This window comes from Notolabrus celidotus, chromosome 21 (genome assembly GCF_009762535.1).
Source record: "Notolabrus celidotus isolate fNotCel1 chromosome 21, fNotCel1.pri, whole genome shotgun sequence".
Classification (NCBI taxonomy): Eukaryota; Metazoa; Chordata; class Actinopteri; order Labriformes; family Labridae; genus Notolabrus; species Notolabrus celidotus.
Genome location: NC_048292.1, coordinates 11,099,845 through 11,119,677, shown reverse-complemented (window position 1 = coordinate 11,119,677; position 19,833 = coordinate 11,099,845). Strand labels below are relative to the sequence as shown.

The following is a 19,833-nucleotide window of genomic DNA, read 5'->3' as shown; positions in this document are numbered from 1 at the left end:
CACTAGACATAGAGTAACATTTTCTTTAAGCTCTGTCTCCATAGGAGTCGGCTCGTGCTGGTGTCTGTGTGAATTGTTGAAAGCAGGAAGCAAGAGATTAAGAGACTATGTGGGTTTAAGTGTTAGTGTGTGCACGATGCTGTGCGCCTTTTCAATGAGTGTGAAGGAAAAGGGAACCAAATACACACTGGCAACTAGTGAGGTCGATACGATAAGACAGAAGTCAATACTTGTCTCTTAATTTTGTTGTCAGCATCCCTTAATGACACGGTCACCCGCTGCGCACGGCCGTTGGTCTCCGCCGCTTCCAAATGCCGATATATGCGGTCAGAAAATGAGCGCTGTGACTTACCGCAGTAGAGAACCAGCAGCGCTGTCAGGAGAACCACAGCCCAGAAAGTTGATGACATTCTCGGCCAGCGACTGGCATCTTTGCGTCTCTGCAACCTTGTAACTGAAGCCATTGAACAAACAGATCACTTCCTCTTGGAGTGGGAAACAAAAATGTAGAAAACAATATAGGCTCACAATCCAGCTCGGTTTCTCACAATGCTCATATCTCCGCGAGTAATCCCACAAAAAGACATGTCAAGACCGAGCAAGTGATGGAAAAGCAGTGAAATGCTCCTTCGGGTTTCTTGTGCGCAAAGCAAGAGGTCACATCTTCCTTAAAATCCCCTTGTTGGGAATGAAATCAGTGCTCTCATATTTGTTAGAATATACAAGTTAGAAAACGTCTCCTTTGTTATCCCAAAAGTGTGTTAACCTCAATTTCCGTCAGTGAAATGAAGCGTGTCGCGCTGGTGCCATAAAGAATGCGTTGAGTTAATGCTCAAAGTATTAGATCATCTATACCGCAGCGTCGTAAAGCCTCCTTTCACCTGTGGTAGCTTTCCTCGATTTTCTCCAGCCTCACACTGCTGGCTGCAGAGCCAAAGACCGGGTTGAAGAATAAAACCGAGTCTGATTAAATCCGGGGAGTAAACGCCGAGATGAATGAAGGGAGGTCTGTTGTAAAAAGGGGGGGGGGGAAAGTCTTTCCAGTCCTCTGCTTGGGCACGAGGTAGATGAAGCTCACAGCATGCTTTCAGGAGGAAAAGGAGGCTGGAGAATGGATAGGTAAAAACGAAGGGGCTGAGGGAGAAAAAGAGCGAGCGGAAAAGTGCGCACTGTGCGACTCCAAGTGATTTTGTGGAAAGTGAAACATTAGATAATCAATATTACGTCGGCAATGAGCCACTTGAGGTCGCGGTTTACAGTAATTTCGCAACAGCTTTATGCTCTACACAAGATAAATCGCTCTGCATCAATATTCAGTCCAAATGACTGTGCGCCATGTAGGAATTGATTTTCTGTATATGGTAGGTCTCAATTTATAATCGATTTATGATTGCCCTAGAGCTAGATACGTCATCAATAATCAAAATCATTTGAGTGCACTATGATTTGTTTAACTCTGCAGCAAAGAACGGCTTTTCCAACAAATGCGTCTCCCTTTAAGTGCAACTATCGCAAAAATGCATAGAAATAATGGTCCAATAAAAGTGACGTAATACAATCATTCTTGTTGAAGCCAACAGGGATTATTAGTTGTTTGCCTGTTCCATCAGTGAGAGATTTAAAAAAATATGTGCGAAGTGTCACAACTTTGACTTCACTCATGTACAGTAAAAAAAAAAAGTCCTGCTCTTCACTGCAGAGGTTATTTTCCTTTTCTATTTATTTTGCAGAATAAAAAAAAGAACACACACAAGCCTGTAAATGCAAACATAATGCATCAGATTGAACAAGAAGTCTTGATTTTAAAGATACAAAACATGGTTACATAACACTGACAGGACTCGACTTTTTGAGTCATGACACAATGGACCTAGACATTTAAAGGATCTATATTTTAATCAGTTTTACAGAAGAGTCAATAATTGTGTTACATTTACAAGGTTGGCAAAAACAAGACTCCAAATAAATGCCTTTTGAAAGTGAGAACTGCAAATAAGCAAGTGTACAAAGTTTCCCTTGTTAACTCAAAGGGCGAGTTACTCCAAGTATGGGGGTAAAGTGCCTTTCAGCAGGTTTAACTACTTAACTTTCATGAATGTTGCTCGTAGTGTATTGGCATTGTTATCTCTAACATTTAATATTTATATCACCACTGCCTCAGAAACACAAACTCTGTGCCTGTTTTTCTGAGCACAATAAGCTGTGGGTACCATGGACAGCACCAGTCACTAACATGCCAGTAGACAGTGTAGTGAGAGATACATTTTCAGCACCATGGACAGCGCCAGTCACAGTGCATATGGACAGCACAAAGCAGATTTGGTAACACAGACAGCACCAGTGTCTGATCCCGAGCACCACGGACAGGGCCACTGTGAGCTCTACACTCTGGCTGCTCCTGTCAAGCTGGAGCTGGCTCTGTATGCTGCTGGCAGTGAGACTCTGGAGGCCTCTGTGCATTCACCTCAACACACCCTTTCATGCATACTAAACCCCAAAGCCTGTGGCCACGCTATTTTGTGGTCCCTGGGGAACAAATAACAGTGAATAACTCAATATTCAACCCAGTCATTTTTACTTTTCCACTCTGGTGTTGACAGAGGTGGTCCATTAGCTGAGCTAGCTTTTCAATCATGTTACCTTGTGGAGATATCAAGTCATCCCTGCTTAGCTTTGCTGTAGTAATGTGCACCAGGTGGGAGCTCTTGTAAATGAGACAGTAAAGCACACTGGCTCTTATTAAATAATGTTCATTCTCAGTTCAAATCAGTCCCTCTAACACGGTAAACCAATGTGTAACTGCTCTGTTCAGTAACTTGTATTTGTCACCCCGGACTCTTTTTTTAATTTTTTTTTTCAAAACAAGTGTACCCCAACTTTTAATGAAGCGCTAAATTATAACAAAATTATCCTGGGTTGCTTGAAAAGAAGCGCAAGTCAAGACTTACCTCTTTGTGACATCATTCCCTGAGACCCCGCATAAATCCATGAGCAAGGACATGGCAACATTGCCTCAGAAAAAACTTCCTTCCCACAGCCAGAAAATCAAAAAAAGTGAGCAGAACCAGATTTCTTGGTGAGCAGTCATCTGCCACGACACAGATGGATAGACTCACAAGCAAAAGAGTATGCAGTGTTTTATTATTAGGCCGATAACAGTTGTAGAAAGATGTGTCATTCAAGTGATAGAAACAACAAGAAATTTAAGTTAAAAACAATAGACCTTTTAGATTCCCTGAGCTCCCTTGTCTTGTAGGTTCCTCTGAGTCACTGCTTTAGACAGCCTGCTGCTGTGGATGTGGCAGACTCCACCTGCTACAACTACTACTATCCGTCTCATTACTATCATCTCTCTCTCTCTCTCTTAATCTCCCCTATCCCTCTTTCCAACCCCAACCTAGTTGAGGCAGATGGCCGTCTAACATGAGTCTGGTTCCACTTGAGGTTTCTGCCTGTTAAAGGAAGTGTTTCCCTACTGCAGTAACTTGTTAAATGCTGCAAATTGCTCTGCTCATAAACAACACAACATACTGATATAAAATAGGAAAATCCAGGAAATTTAAGTCAAATCTGTCGAGATATTAATGTGCTGTCTTCTCGAGGGAAAGGCCAAAGAGAAGAGATTGGTCTTCAGTAGTGATTTAAAACATTCAATATTGGGGGGCGATTGTATTTGAAGTGGTAAGCTCTTCCAGAGATTGACTATATACAGATATGCAAGCACTCAAAGCGACAGACACATTCTTTAAATGCAAATTGTGTAATTAAGCCGGTATGCATTGGTTTTCTCCATCTTTCTCAGACACTCTCACAATAACAAAAGCATCTATTTGCTTTCAGTTGGAATATAATAGAAGAGCTGTGGCCTACATATGTTATTCCCTCTCCTTCACTTTTACATAACATTTCTAAAACTCCAAAAAGAACCAAGCACACAAAGCATGGGAACACTGACTCTGATATTGCTATTTTGGAGTACCGTACTCCTTTCAAAGTCTTCAAAGTTAAACAAAAAGATACAGGCTGATGCACCTTTCTCTGGTTGTGAACTAAAATAAAATATTGTCTTATTCTCTTCCAAACATGAATCAACATTGTGGCATAGTTTCTATCGAGTCTCCGTGTTCACTGATGCTAAGCGCCGTGGTCTGGCTTCAGTTGGAGTTCTAATGGAGATGTCAAATATCTGTGGGTTTAAAACAGTGTATTAGAATGCAGATGAGGTTTTAAGGTGAAATATCAAAAACCAGCTGCTCTAACAAACCAGGTAAACAAATGTCTTTGGGAGAAGTATGAGCCTCCAAATAAATAGCAAGCACAGGACTTCCAGAGCAGAGAAAAGGAAAGTGATGAGGAAGCAGTGGATAATAACTGTAGCTAATGCAGAACAGATAAGCAAGAAATGAAGGGAGCTTTGTTGTTGGTTGAAAAGATATGGTTTCCAAATGGTAATTTTCAAGCAAGAAGACAGTACCACTGACTTCAAAACATGACATGGAACAACAAATGATATCGGCAGATAGTGTTTCATTATAAAATGAAGAAAACATCCATGGAATCTAAATGAATCTTAGCATTATTTCACAACAAGATGCTCTAAAAGAAGAGCAGGTCTAGGCTGTACTCTTTGTTTATATTATTTACAAAGACCCAACACTAAGATAAGGTAAGATCCAACTTATCTTATCTTAATCCACCATGAGCAAAGCATTTTGGAGTGTTAAGGAAGTTACAGTGGCATGGAGGAACTTTACTTTTAACAGGCAGAAACCTCGAGTAGAACCAAACTCATGTTAGACGACCATCTGCCTCACCGAGTTGAGGTTGGAAAGAGGAATAGAGGAGATTAAGAGAGAGAGAGATGATAGTAATGAGACGGTAGAAGTAGTTGCATCAGCTCGAGTCTGCCAGGTCCACAGCAGCAGGCAGTCTACAGCAGCGACTCAGAGGAACCTACGAGACAAGGGAGCTCAGGTACTCCAGAAAGGTCTATGGTTAGTAACTGTAATGTAGCAGTGAAGACACCTCTTCTTAAAGAGCCAACTCTTGCAGCTGCCCTTGACCAGCTTGACTCCAGATCCAACTGCAAGGATTATTATTAACAGTCTTACTCGTCATAAGTAGCCTACTGTTGTTTTTATTACTTGGCCTAATAATAAAAGACCTCAATAATGTATCGCTCTTGTTGTATGTCTATCCATCTGCGACCATTGAGGGATTGGAGTGGTGATGTAGACAGAGAGAGGTGGATAGATACAGACACTGACAACAACAGGTAATACAGACTAATGAAATGGAAGTACATTGGATTTAATGGGATACTGTACAATAGACCAAACTGGATGGAAAAGGGGAGCCGTTCACTGATGGAACTTGAATAATCAAGTCATAAAACATCTATTTATACAAAATAAAAGAAAGGAAGTATAGAGCAACACATTCATTATGATAACCATAGTTCCTGTCTTTATGTAGCCCTGAAGTGTACTGTAGCAAATTCTTAGCAGTTACTTCTTAGGGTCTCCAGTTATTAGACCCACAACTGGTTCAAGTTACAAAGTAAAAAAGATCACAAAAAAACAATTTCAAAGCCTCGGAGGTCTAAGTGAGACGATTAGTTTTGACTTTTGGACCGAGCCTGTTTCCTGTCATAATGAAAGGCTAACCTATCAGCTCTTGGTTGTAGTAATACCCATGGTGTATAATTGTAGAGCTTGTTGCACACACAACTCAGATATCAGTTAGGTTGGTTTTCAGAAAGACTCTTAAAAACTTTAACAGCTGTGGAGCAAAAGTCCCACTTTGGCCACCCTTTAATTACCGTAAAACTTGGTGTATGAGATCGCTTTTTCTACCATCTAAAAAGCTGTCTCCAAAGCTCCTTTACACCAGTGCTACTAGTATAAAATACAGATGTATTTAATTGTGTTGTGGTGTTTTACCCAGAAGATGGCACTACAAGAACCTGTGAAAAGCAAGCTGGGAGAATTAGCTAAACGGAACACCCTGATGGCGCCACTTTTGAACAGCTGTTCTCACTTTTTGTTCTTAAATTCAGGTGATTTTTTTTTTTAGTAAATCAGACCAAACACACTGAATAAAAAGAAAAAAAATTTTCCATTATGAAATTCAGCTGGCTTGTTTTTTGGTCGCTGGAAATATGTTTTGGATTACCATTTTGGCGACAGGTTTATTAAAATGTTCATTGAAAAACATCAATTTGAAGCTCATGTTTAAAGCCTCCTGTTGCAGATGTGCTCTGTAATAGATTTTTGGCTGTAGTCACCATTGTGCTTGTGATTGTACAAAGGTTTCACAGCGAAACCTTTTGTTGCAGGAGGATGCTCCCACTTCTATATGCTTCATATACAAACGTATTTTCCTCACGCTATGCTAATTCCCTGCAACATCCTGAGCAGCATGCACAAGCAAAGCTGAGCCGCTGCATTATTTATTAAATAAATTGATGTAGTTGGCACGCTTGGAACACTAGATGGTGGGGAGTCTTTCAACAGGATCCCAATGTGCATGTCTCCATGATGTACAGTTTCTGCAACACAGCTGTACTCCATCCTTCATGTGTTGTCATTGGGCACAGATTGCTTCAGAAGTGATGTGCCCTGCGTGAATTCACTACATTGCAGAAGTCTTGTGAATTTGGTTTGAACTTTATGGGGACGGGGATGTACATTCTGGATGTAAAACAAGCATTAAGAAGATTGTACCACTGGCTGATTAATAGCTTGTCCATGTGTGGCTGTGCATTCAAGAGGCTGTGTCCCATGTCGGGAGCATTTCCTTAAAACACATCCAGCATAGGATTTCAAAGATGATAGTGCAGAAAGCGTATTTGCTCATATATCTCCATATCAAAAATGCTACTGGCTGTTAACAGTGGTAGCAGCATTCATCGTGGTTGCCATCTACAGTCTGCTAAAACAAGGTAGAATCCATGAGGTCAGATGTGAGGGAGCATGATTTTCTTTATGCTTATGACAGATCTAAATAATTGATATTATTTTGAATGTCAAGAGGAACTGTGTAGCCTAATCTCGTGGCTGGGAAGCAATGAAACTGTATTGCTCTCATATCTGAATAAAATAATTAGGCCTGATGTGTAAAATAACATATCACCTAGCATGGCACCTAGCAGGAGCTGCTGCATCGGCAATAGAAAACCTAATGGGGAGCTTCTTCTACTCTCTGCGCCGCACTGAGCTTCTCAGTGTGGGAGCATCTGAGGCCTGACCTTTCTCTGTGCTTCTTCCCTTTGATCCATCCAGACACAAACTACTTCTTCTTTATTGGGCCACCGAGGAGGGCTTTGAACTTAGCTTCCCGCTCAGTGATTTAAGTGAACAAAGTCCTCTCATTGGTGCCACAGCAGGCTCTCTCTTACTGTCATGGATTAAGAGAAAGAAGAAACCAAAAGCCTGCTTTCTCTATTTCTGTGAAACGGTACTCCAGCACATAGAGGAAGGGAGAGAAAGATCTCAGACTTCATACTGGAGCTGAACAGCGATTTAATTGCTGTGCTGATAACACGTCAGCATAAAAGTAACACTTTTTCGTTTGAAATTCCTTTTTTTTTTTACCCTTGGCAGCAGCAGTATCTTCACATTTGGCTGTCATAGAAAATATAATCAGGCTGACTGAAAAGCTTCTGAATAAATGTCTTTTTTGTACTTTTTAGCCACCAAGTTCATACTGGTTGTATGAATTGAAAAAAAAAAAAGTTCGACCATACCAACTTTTTTCTGTCATTGCATGACGCTTTCTCACATAGACAACGCTAACATGTCATGTGTGCTTCATTCATACAATGTGTGCAGAAAGGGAGGAGAAAAACTCTGCTTTTTTTAAATCTAATATCGACATAGTGAGCCTACTGCCAGCTATTCAGCCAGATCCTTCCTCTAAAGCCTGATGCTGCACTCCATACAATGTTGAGACAGTTTTCACCTCCAAGAGAAAAAAAAACACTGGAATGCCACTCATTGCTGGCATGCTAGCATTTGCTTTTACTATTAAACATACATTTTTCTAGTTTGAACCCATAGTCTGTGTAATAAATAGACAGTCTCTGTGACATTGCCCATCTGCTTCTGAAGCAGAGTTTTGAAGCCTATTATCGTCAGTTTCTATATTGAAAATGCTGACTCAACCTAACTTTCGTGGATCTAGTATGACACAAAGACGTAGAGTTGAGGCAGGCCTTTAGCCTCTTCGCCAACAGTTACAGGGTACCCGCCTGTCAGTCAAGTCAGCTATGCCTTTATTTAGGCAAAACTTGTAAGCCTAATATCTTGAAAAATAAATAAGAAATAAGAAAATTTGAGTCCATACAGTGTGTGCTTATGGTCAAATGAGCTAATGAGACCAAAACCGCTTTTGAACCAAGCTGTCAACATGTTTATTTTTGTTATAAAGAACAGCTTTTTTGAATGTTTGTGTACCAAGCGGCAACCTCCGGTCTAAAAATATGAGTCCAATGCAGAAGTGCTAAAAACTGCAGTTCATCGAGGATCTGCTTGAGGCTGACTCCGGAAGTACCGGAAGTCACATACACATAAAAGGGAAAAAGACGATCTTTACAGCAGGAATTAACATGTTTACAGCCTGGTACCCTGAGGAGGGTGAATTTTTTTCTAACGCTGCAATTTCGAAGATATCGAGATTACGAGTCTTCCAATGAGAGGCACAGCTGACCGCGGGAACACTGCAGCTGTTGGCTAGGAGGCTCAAACTACGCCTCTTTACGCTGGCTCGACAGCAGCAATATGGCTGCCACTGACGACTGGCCTCAAAACAGCTCTTCAGAAACAGATGGGTGACGTCACGGATACTACGTCCATATTTCATACTGTCTATGGTGTGTACTTGGTTTGCAGTGTTTTTGCAGCCAGCCTCAAGTGGACGCTCGATGAACTGCAGTTTTTAACACTTCCGTATTGGCTTCGTATTTTTGGACTGGAGTTTGCCGCTTGTTTGTGAAGTTTGACGACACTGAACCAAAACCTGCTTCTGATGGCATAGCCAGTGGTGTGAGAATGTGTGTCGATGGGATTAATTAACATTAATTGGCACTTTTCATGACATCTTCTGCCAAGGATTTATAATGTAGTGTGAACAGGTGACTGTGACCAGAAAATTACTATTGTAGTCCGTACTATATTTCAAATAGTTTGAGAAATGTAATTTACGCCCCTAAAATTTAGCCTCATGGTCAAACAACAGGAATAATCTAGATATGAAAAAAAAAACCTCAATCTAGCTACCTTTTTCGGTATGTAGATAAACCAGAAATGTTTTCTGAGGAAAAGGAAAGACAATATTATTTCAGCTCTCTGAAAAACTCAGAATCATTAAATGAGACTATTATTGACTCTCACAGCACAGGTAAGGTATCCTTTAATATGTATATTAGTATGTATTATATACCTGCAGTTATTGCACTGCATCACAGGTTATTTGTAGGCCAACAAGAGAGCAACAAAGTAGCTATTATAAGATAGTGACGTCTGTCTCATTGTTTATACTATCTATATCTGAGGATAATATGTTTTTAATGTAATATCTATCTCTTTGTGGACATATTAGATGAAAAAAGTATATCAAATCACAGGTATGATCAAAATGAAAAAACAACCAGGTACCTTTTCTGTGCAATTTATTATTGTGTTGATGTGTGATGTGCATGCATTGTTGCCAATGCCATAATTTAATTTTGCTTTTCAGCACTCAATATCTTGCATCAATCTGTGAAAAATTAGACATTTATTATTGTTGTCATGTAATGCATCATTGTGTTTATGAAACATAATTTCGTCCAGGCTTCAATCTCGTGATAACATTCTCTGTCAGCTGGCCATAACCCAAACTGTGGTGACCGAACATCGAGGGATGAGATGATGTGATGGTGTGATGATATGCTGTAATTATCCGCTCTACTAATGGACATGTGTGACAACAATCAAACTATGTTCCATTTCAGGACCTTCCACTGACATCTCTGATTAACTGGGATTCCACAGGGAATTGACGTATACGTTAAATGCAAGTGCACTCGTTATAATGTTTGTGTGTCTTCTTCCTACATGTGGAGAATAATCCATTCCTAACATCCCAGATGATGAAAATGACAGTGATGATTACACGCCTAAGATAAATGTCTTGACCTACCGTTGCTGCATGATCTCACATTGTACATTGCATATTCTCACATTGGGTTTGAGATGACCGGAGTGCAGTGGCATTTGAACCTCTTGCTGCCTTGGTTGTGCTTTGCAGCAGATTAACATTTCTAAACAGTCATTTGACTAATGGAAACAGAGCTAAGGGATATATGCCTTCCAGCAGCAGGGGTGAATGCTGATCCCAGGTAAACAACATGGTGGCAACAGAGTAGCCCACCTGTTCCCCAGACCGAACTCTCTGCTGTCGTTTACAAATGGATAACAGGTGGATTTGCTTCTGTTGCCTTCTGCCTTGGCATTTTGCCCAAATCCGAGAGGAAATTAAATGGGGAAGAGGTACACAAACCACTCATTTGTAATGGAAATAAAGGATATATCAGGGTAGGGTTGAGGGTATAGCTGGAAAAAAATAGCTCTGTCCGAAGGTGAAATACAAATCTGTATGAATGTTGCATTTTGTAGGAATTTGACAAAGTGACAGAGCTTTAGAAGAGCTGGTATATGGATTTTGTTACCTCAGGGCAGAGCAAGGCAAGCTGTTTTTGTTCCTGTTTCTTGTCTTTTGCGAAGCTAAGCACACAGCTACCATCCTAGTGTTAAAATTCCATATAGTGGATAGACTTGAGAATGTTATCTTCTTGCCAGAAATACAAAATATATATATGTCTTTTTTATTTCCCAAATTGAGAATATACGGTTCATTAAATTAGTTGTTTCTTAGTAAAAATAGAATTAGGTTCTTAAGAGAATACTAGGTTGTCCACCAATTGGAGAAAAATATTTGTTATGTCCTTGGGTAAACACACAGCCAGATTGCCTCTGAAGGCAAAGCCATCATTGTGTGTTAATAAATGAGATCAGATCCTGACGGGCAGGTTGGCATCTTGCATGGCAGTCTCTGCTATCAGTCTATGAATGTGTGTGAAGGAAAGGGAGATATTCTTTCAATGATAAGGCTTCTGGCTGCATCTGACACATGGCATGAAACAAATAACCAATTTCCAAAACGGTTGAAGTTCTTCCTTGAAATTGCCTTCTGCAAACACAGAGCAATATCAGCATCAGTTTTACAAACCAGGGGTCTAAGGATTCAGTTCAAAATCCTAATAGGAAAAATAATGATTCTTTTTTTTTTTTCTTTTTTTTTTTTTTTTTTTTTCTCTTGTCTGCATATATATTTCTGGTTTGTGTCATGTTTGTCACAAACTGTCAAATATTAATGCAATTTATTCTTGCAGCAAAAGAAAATAAAAAATAAAATAATGATTCTTTAACCTTTGATTTTTAATATCCTTGATAATGCTGCTTAAAGCTCACCCTCCCTCAACTACTCAACATCAGGGTTGCCATGTAAAAAATCCAAGGCACTCTCTTTTGAATGGTTAAAATGCATTTATTTTCATGGCATGGTCAGGTCGGTCTTAAGAACACACTTCTACATGTTCCAGCATCAAGCCTTCATCAGGAAGTCAAAGGTTTGAAAATAAAGGCATTTTAACTGTTCAAAAGAGAGACCTTGGAATTTGTATCTTGCATGAATGCCTATCCATAGAGCACCTCCAATTTACAGACTTGTTTTAATCCAGGAAGCGCTCCTTCCTCCATTTTTTTTTTATTTCGGGTGCCACCTTGGATATTGGGCCCCATAAAAACTATAATATTAACCCCTATCTGTCATTGGCCCCAATAATCACCTTACTTTTCACCTCCAGTCAATATTCTTTCTAACCAATGGTTCAACAACATTGCAGCTGCACCCCAAGCAAAAACTTGCTCATCCTGAGCTTACACTACAAGCACCCAATGACTGGATCTATATTTGCTCCAGGCTGTTTGCCCATCACCTGCCTCTTACCCTATATGATGCTGGATCATAGACTACCACTACAGTGATGGACTGCTTCCCAGATTTCAACATGACCCCCCTTTTATTTTTGTCTCTGCTACCTACTCCTCAATGTTTCATAGAATAAATTCTAATGTTATAACACTGGCTGGATTACATTTTTTCATGGATCTTATCTTCTGTGCACTGTATGGTATTCAAATCCTTCAGTTTGAATAACTTTCCTCTTTCACTGAATCTCTTTGTGACGCCCCCCCACCTACATGTCTCATCCCCAGGGCCGCACAAAGTGGGATTTCACATGGCAGCCATTGCAGCTGGGCGCTGCAGGTAGCCTATTTACATAGGTTGTTCTTGAAATTCCACTGAAAGGGCTCCATACAGAAATCCTGTCGGAAATCATTTTGTGTTGCTTTGTTGTGAGTATCGCTCTATTCATGGCAGATGAAAGCAGTTTTATAATCCCATTATGAGGCCTGTGTTGCAGTGACGGGATGGCTAGCATTCCCTTTCAATGCAATGTTTTATGGGAAGGAGGCTTTTTAATGGGATCCCGACAATGACAATTATCCGCAGGCAATTCTCTTTCTTGTGAACGAGGTCCCATTAATTGCATTTACAGACTCTGAAATGAAGTATGGCGAATGCTTTAAATCAACGACTCCCAAACTAATTTGCATGGTAATGAATATATACTTCTCTGGGAATCTGAAATGATCCCATATGAGCCTTGTGGAAGCAATGCTATGAGATACTTGGAACAGAAGTCTGGGAATAGGGGGGTAAGCATGAAGGAAGGCTCTAATCAAAGCCATTGTGTGTAAATTTCCTGTGTAGTTTAAATCTGCCAGGCACAGTCTAAAGCCTGTAAAAGGGCCATTTATGGGAGGGAAACTGTGGCTCCTGCGGAAGCTTAACTGACAGGCATTGTTCCGCTGTAATAAGACTGTGTCTCAGTGAAAACAAAATCCCTCATTGAAAGCATGATTGATTTCTAAATGGGTTAAGAACTCTCTGAATTGGATCATAAACAAATGCAAGGCCCCAAGTTGTACATATGGAGAGCTAGAAGTACTTTTGAATTTCATTTCCTATCAAATTCTGGCTGTTTGAGAACCTGCTGGCTCATCATCCAAATCCAATCACAAACAGCAGTCTTGTTGTGTATTAGATCAAAGATAGACAGGAAGGCTACTCTCCTCTAGTCATAACCATGCCATCAGTCTTTCCCTTACCTTCATCATCAATTTCCAGCAAACTTTTTAACTTCATGACCACTCTTTCCCTTCTTACCCTTCCCATACTACTTTTTTTTCTTTTTACCACCGGAGTTCTACTTCTATCTCAGCTCTTTCCTCTATACACTCCCATCAGACTGTTTTCCATTCTGCCGCTCCCTGCTTTCCCCTGCAGCATTTTAATATCCTCACTTCAGCCTCTTGTTCCTCTCCCAGTCCCTGGCCTACACTCTGATCTCTTTCAATTCTCCTGTCAAACCTGAAGACCTCTCTTTCGGTCAAACTCTATCCTACCCTCTCTTTCACCAGGACCACAGACCTCTCTACAACTTGTACCGTTCAATTTCCCTGACCCAGCCTTGTGTCTCGCTCATTCAACTTTCTTGTATCCATCTTTTACTCTATTTTCCCTCTACTGTATGACTTGGAACAGAGGAGAAATATGAAGGGCAGGAATCAGTATTCTCCAGGAAAAAACACAAATTGACAGGCCCCAATCCTCAGGGTGGCTTTATGGATTCTTGGTGCAGCGCTGAGCAAGAGGCTCGTGCAGCCATGCGAGACCAGCCACTAGAAGGCTAAATACAAAATAACCCTGAAAGAGATCCAGGGATATAGGATATGTGTCTAAGCTATCTAACAATCTCAGTTGGCTAGAATACCAATATACAGTAAAGTCAAGGGATAAGACTGGCAGGAGGAATTGCGACATGGGTGAGTGTTTTCTTGTGATATCCTCTTGCAGTGCAACAAAACCTGACCTTCCCAGTCCTAACCTGTTCCTTCTTAAGTTGTACCAAAATTGGTTGACGGCCAAACAAATTTAAATACATGATAAAACAGTCCATCAAAGCCGTACAGTTGAGTGCAGTAAGACTTGGCCAGGTCCCAGCTGACTAAATAAAAATCAGGTTTGATCCGAGGGACAAGCGATGCCACAGAGCCTTTGTGTATTAGCTCTGTAATGTGAAGACGCCAAGGAGAGCACAAGGGATTCGCTTCATAATCTACTCCACCATTCACAGTACCTTTCTTGTCAGTCAGTAATACTGCCAAATGGGTTCTGCTGCCCAGGCTAAAAGCAAGCCAGCGATCCGGTGTCTCATTCCTGTAAAAAATGCCTCACTCTAAACAATGCAACAGAGATGCACGCAAACACACGCCAAAGTAAATGACAAAGTGCCTGCATCTGGCGGGAAGGTAATTACAGAGGGGTGAGTTGGTATGAGTAACGCTTGTTGCATATCAGTCCACCGAGAAGAGGTTCTGTTTTTGCTCAAATTACCTGCCAATAGGTTCCCTCTATCTCAAAAACAGACACAATAAACTGGCAAGATGTAGAGAGAGAGAGAGAGGGATGAAAGGGATAAAGGAGTGATGGGGGGGAAAGAGAAAAGTATGGGGTTCTAGTTGAAGAGGCAGGAAGAAGAGACGAGGCGAAACCTGTGCGCGTGATTTTCAAAGGAATTACTGAAGATTAAGTGAATGGCAGGAAGAAAAACAGAGTAAAGGAGCAGCACACCCCCTGTGTTTATTTTCTGTCTGGTGATTACTGGAATGATTAATGGCCGCTATCAGGAGTTTTCATAACACGAGCAATGATCTTAGAGGAGCTGTGAAGTTTGTTGGAGCCGGTGTTAAGTTTTGTCACGCCTGAATTATTGGCATTCATGTTGTGTCTGCCCACAATTCAGAATCTTGTCTTAACTGCAGAAAAGAGGTGTGCACATCAGCCAAATGTTTCACAGACGTGGATGAGCTTATTTTAGAGTGGCAGAACTCTGATGTGAAATTATCTTTGCTTTCTCCAAAATGCTTCTTATAGGGGTGAGTCACGGACTAAACTGTACAGTGTGCCACTGATTGTTGGCATTAAAGTTTGGCTCATTGCCACTTTGTCAAGAAGCTCTTTTCTGTCACGTTATGTGCCATGAAATGAACTGAAAATGGAAGAGATTACGTGGATCAATCAAACAAACAATCTTTACAAACATAGCAGGTCTAGACAATGCTCTATGTTAAACTAGAGACCCAACATCAAGAGAGGATAAGATCAAGTCCCATCTTTCTGACAGGACTCACAGTATTTAGCTAGTTACAGTGGCAGTCCTTTTAACAGGCAGAAACCTTGAGCAGAACCAGACTCATGTTTGACAGCCATCTGCCTTGATCGAGTTCAGGTTGGAAAGAAGGACAGAGGAGATTAAGAGAGAGAGAGGTGATAGTGAGGAGACAGATAGTAGTAGGTGTTGCCGCTGGAGTCCGTCACGTCCACAGCAGCAACTCAGAGGAACCTTCGGGACAGGGGAGCTCAGGGACTCCAGAAAGGTCTGACTGTGTCTAAAGTACCAAAATAATAAGGTAGAGGACCTCTAGGGAAAACTATTAAAGAATCCATAGTGGGCAAACTCTAATGATATAAAGCCAGCAAAGTTTAGAAAAAATTTAAGAAGTTTTGGTTTTTAATTACCAAAAAGCTAACTCAGTTAAAAAAAGAATTAATTCAATATCCCCGGAGTTTATAAGGTTTTCCATTAAGTTAGGTCTGATGCACTTCAAATTCAAGACATTCAGAGACAGAGCCTAACCAAAGCAGCTGTGTTTCTGATGCTCCTGGAGTCATAGCCCAGGTAACATCATGTAACATCACATTATGTCTTGCTCTGATTTATTCAGTTTCCGGGGGCTGCTGCTTCTCTCTCTTTTGATATTCAGTATATAGTATAAGCTGTCATTGCATATGCTGCACCAGTACTCTTTGTGTTGGTGACTTGGCAGTGCTTTGTTTTGTTTTTTTGCTGGCCCAGGATGTGAAGATGGAGGGATACATTTGTTGGTGGCACGAATGAACTGGAGTCAGGGAAAAAGTCATAATTACATACTGCTATTGGCTAACATTAAGGTTGTGTTGCGTTGCAGTGCTTTATTTTTTATAGATCATCTGATGAGAACAGCTGATGACAGCTGGAATATATGAATATATGAGCAAGCATGGCTTAGAGGAGTGAATGCAGAATGGCATGGGAACTTAACAACAGTGCTTGTATGCAAAGATTATCCAACTGAACATTGCTACTGACTTTAATGTCACGCTAACTAGCATGCAACAGCTTTAGGAGCTCCACAGAGTGCTTCAGAATGGGAGTTTTAGGAGGGCTGTCAAATATCAAAATTGCTTGAGCCACTTTATTGTCTGTTAACAAACTATTTAACTGTTTGATGTTCCTGAAACAAAGACCACTAATGAAACACTTCCAACCCTGCTGGGTTATCAAATATAATTGCCTATTTGTTGAACACAGGGTTGTCTATTCCCACTCATCTGGCTGTCCTTAATGGGGGACAAAGAAAAAAAAAGATTACCTTTCAAATGAACACTTTACATTACACCTTTGCTTCTTCTGATTCATTTCTTATTATTGGCATTCAATATTAAGGACAAATAAAACACTACAATGTTGAAATTGTATCTGTTTTTGTCTTGTCCTTGGATAATTATTAGCGATATGAATACAGATATATTTAATATAGTGTAATTTTGCAAGAAAGCTTTTTTAATTCAAATTTATTTATTTTTTTCATTTTATTTGCAAGAGTGCAAAGACCAAACGAGTGCTTTATTTTGGTGCCGCAAAGAAGAGACTCACAGAAATCAACTTGGCTAGCAACACTTTAATAATTATTATTTTTTTAAATAAATAAATAAAAATAAATCAACTTGGCTTGGCTTGGCTTTTTTTTTTATGAAACTACCTGGACTGATTTTTTTTCCAATTTAATTATCTAAAATAAAACAGGGCGATATAGGCTTTTATTTCTTGTATTTACCTGATCTTTTAACTTTAACATATTTTTAATTTTGCTTTCTACTCTTACTTATTTTATTAATTTTACTGTATTTATTTTACTTCATGTTCAGTATTTTATTCATGATTACATCTTTTACTATTTTACCATTTCTGTCGTTTTCTGTCTCTCTGTTCTTTTGTGAAGCACTTTGGGCTGCATGCTTGTATGTATGAAAGGTGCTATATAAATAAAGTTTAGAGTTTATGTATGAAAAACACCCGCCTACACAAACAGTTTAGACTTTGCCCCCACATGTGTCCATTATTTTTGCTATGCAGCATCTTTACACAGAGTTAACAATCCTACAGAATACAACACACGCTTCATTTCCCCCCATGTCTGAGTAACCACTGTGTAAGACTTCAGGGTGATCTGCCTTTTACCCACTCAAGAAGCAAGAGTACATTTAGCAGTCTGTCTGTTTTATTTCAGCTTATATCACTCTAACTTTGTTACTTAATTGTTTTCGTATTGATTAGTAGTCCAGATTCTTCCTTCTTGTTAGTCAATCCCTGCTTGTCTGTTGCCTTTTTTTCTATCAGTCACACTGGCAGAATAACAGTCAGTATAATTTCATTAATTATATCCAAAGTCAGATGACGATCTGATGGAATAACACATTGTGAGGAGATAAGTGCATTAATAATTTCACACGGTTGCACAGTTTGGCCAAACTCTGACACACATTGTCACTGATGCGGCACTGTGTTCCTCCCTGTGTTTATTCTGTATTAGTTATCCTTTGTGTCCCTTGTGTGTTTAGTGATCCATGTCTCTTGTTCTATTATCTTGTTTTTTAGTCTAGTTTTGTGTTTCCTGTTTTACTTTGTAGTTCTTGATCCCTGTGTTTTCAATTTGGTTTTACTTCCTGCTCTTGTGTGTGTTACCCGCACTTTTTGATTGCACTTATTAGTTTCACCTGTGTCCTGTGTTCCACACCTGTGTTAATTACTCTGTGTATTTAGTTCCTCTGTTTCCCTTGTCCTGTGTTGGATCATTGTATAGTATCTCATAAAAGTGAATACACCCCTCGCATTTCTGCAAATATTTAATTGTATCTTTTCATGGAACAACACTGCAGAAATGACACTTTGATGCAATGTAAAGTAGTCAGTGTACAGCTTGTATAACAATGTAAATTTACTGTCCCCTCAAAATAACTCAACACACAGCCATTAATGTCTAAACCACTGGCAACAAAAGTGAGTACAACCCTAAGTGAAAATGTCCAAATTGGGCCCAAAGTGTCAATATTTTCTGTGGCCACCATTATTTTCCAGCACTGCCTTAACCCTCTTGGGCATGGAGTTCACCAGAGCTTCACAGGTTGCCACTGGAATCCTCTTCCACTCCTCCATGATGACATCATGGAGCTGGTGGATGTTAGAGACCCTGCGCTCCTCCACCTTCCGTTTGAGGATGCCCCACAGATGCTTAATAGGGTTTAGGTCTGGAGACATGCTTGACCACTCCATCACCTTTACCATCAGCTTCTTTAGCAAGGCAGTGACCGTCTTGGAGGTGTGTTTGGGGTCGTTATCATGTTGATGAGTACTACCCTGTGGCCCAGTTTCTGAAGGGAGGGGATCATGCTCTGCTTCAGTATGTCACAGTACATGTTGGCATTCATGGTTCCCTCAATGAACTGTAGCTCCCCAGTGCCGGCAGCACTCATGCAGCCCCAGACAATGACACTCCCACCACCATGCTTGACTGTAGGCAAGACACACTTGTCTTTTACTCCTCACCTGGTTGCCGCCACACATGCTTGACACCATCTTAACCAAATAAGTTTATCTTGGTCTCATCAGACCACAAGACATGGTTCCAGTAATCCATGTCCTTAGTCTGCTTGTCTTTAGCAAATTGTTTGCGGACTTTCTTGTGCTTCATCTTTAGAAGAAATGTGAGGGGTATACTCACTTTTGTGAGATACTGTACGTCTTTCCTGTGTTCTCTGTTGTTCTTTTTCATGTGTTTTCACGTTTCCAGTTGGCTTTAGTTTGTAAGTTTTGGTTGTACCTTTTGTTTATTAAAACCTTTTATTTTCTAATCTGCACTTGGGTCCCCTTTCCAGTTTTTTCCTTTTGTTTACTTTTTAGATGCCAAAACCAACAACAACACACTATCATGCTCCCTGCTCAATTTTTTTCCAGTCAGTCATAGATTTAAAGCATTTCATGCCAACTAGATAATATCAGAGTTAAAGATATTCCATTCAGTTGCAGACAGTTCATTTAACTGCTATTTTGTTTGTGCAGTGTATGTATGACAATGAAATCTTAAGTCGGCTGCTAGTGCCAACTCAAGGCAAAAAGCAATGTGATTGTTCATTCAGCAGGCTACTTATTCATTTAATGAATCAACTTTTTCAATCATGAAGCAAGGACTCTTTGTTGCCTCTGGCTGTAGGACGTTTTTAAGGAGATAAATTGTTTCACACGCCTAATAAACACAGAAAGTATTTCTCTCCAATTTCCTTCTTTCAATAGTTGTTGTTATGCGAAACCGGCTCCTGAAGGCAAGGGTTTTTTTTTGTCTTGGCTAAATGTAATGCAACACTGCCACTTACTTCACCTCACTTATTTGTTTATACAGTGATGCAGAGGACTCGAGGTGACGACTGTCAGCGGAATTTCACCATCACATGAAAGCTTCAGCGGGTTAGCACAGTTAAAGTGACAAGCCTGCATAAGTGTGTGTA

At 40.2% G+C, this 19,833-nt stretch overlaps 1 protein-coding gene across 1 annotated transcript in view; it reads right to left on the bottom strand.

Moving 5' to 3' along the window:
• Nucleotides 1–464, bottom strand: part of LOC117804666 (chemokine-like protein TAFA-5) — a 197,793-nt gene extending 197,329 nt beyond the window's left edge. Inside the window, exon 1 of the mRNA XM_034672964.1 lies at nucleotides 353–464. Within this exon, the coding sequence (XP_034528855.1) occupies nucleotides 353–464 (112 nt within the window). The remainder of the gene's footprint in view (nucleotides 1–352) is intronic.
• Nucleotides 465–19,833: the final 19,369 nt, after the last annotated feature.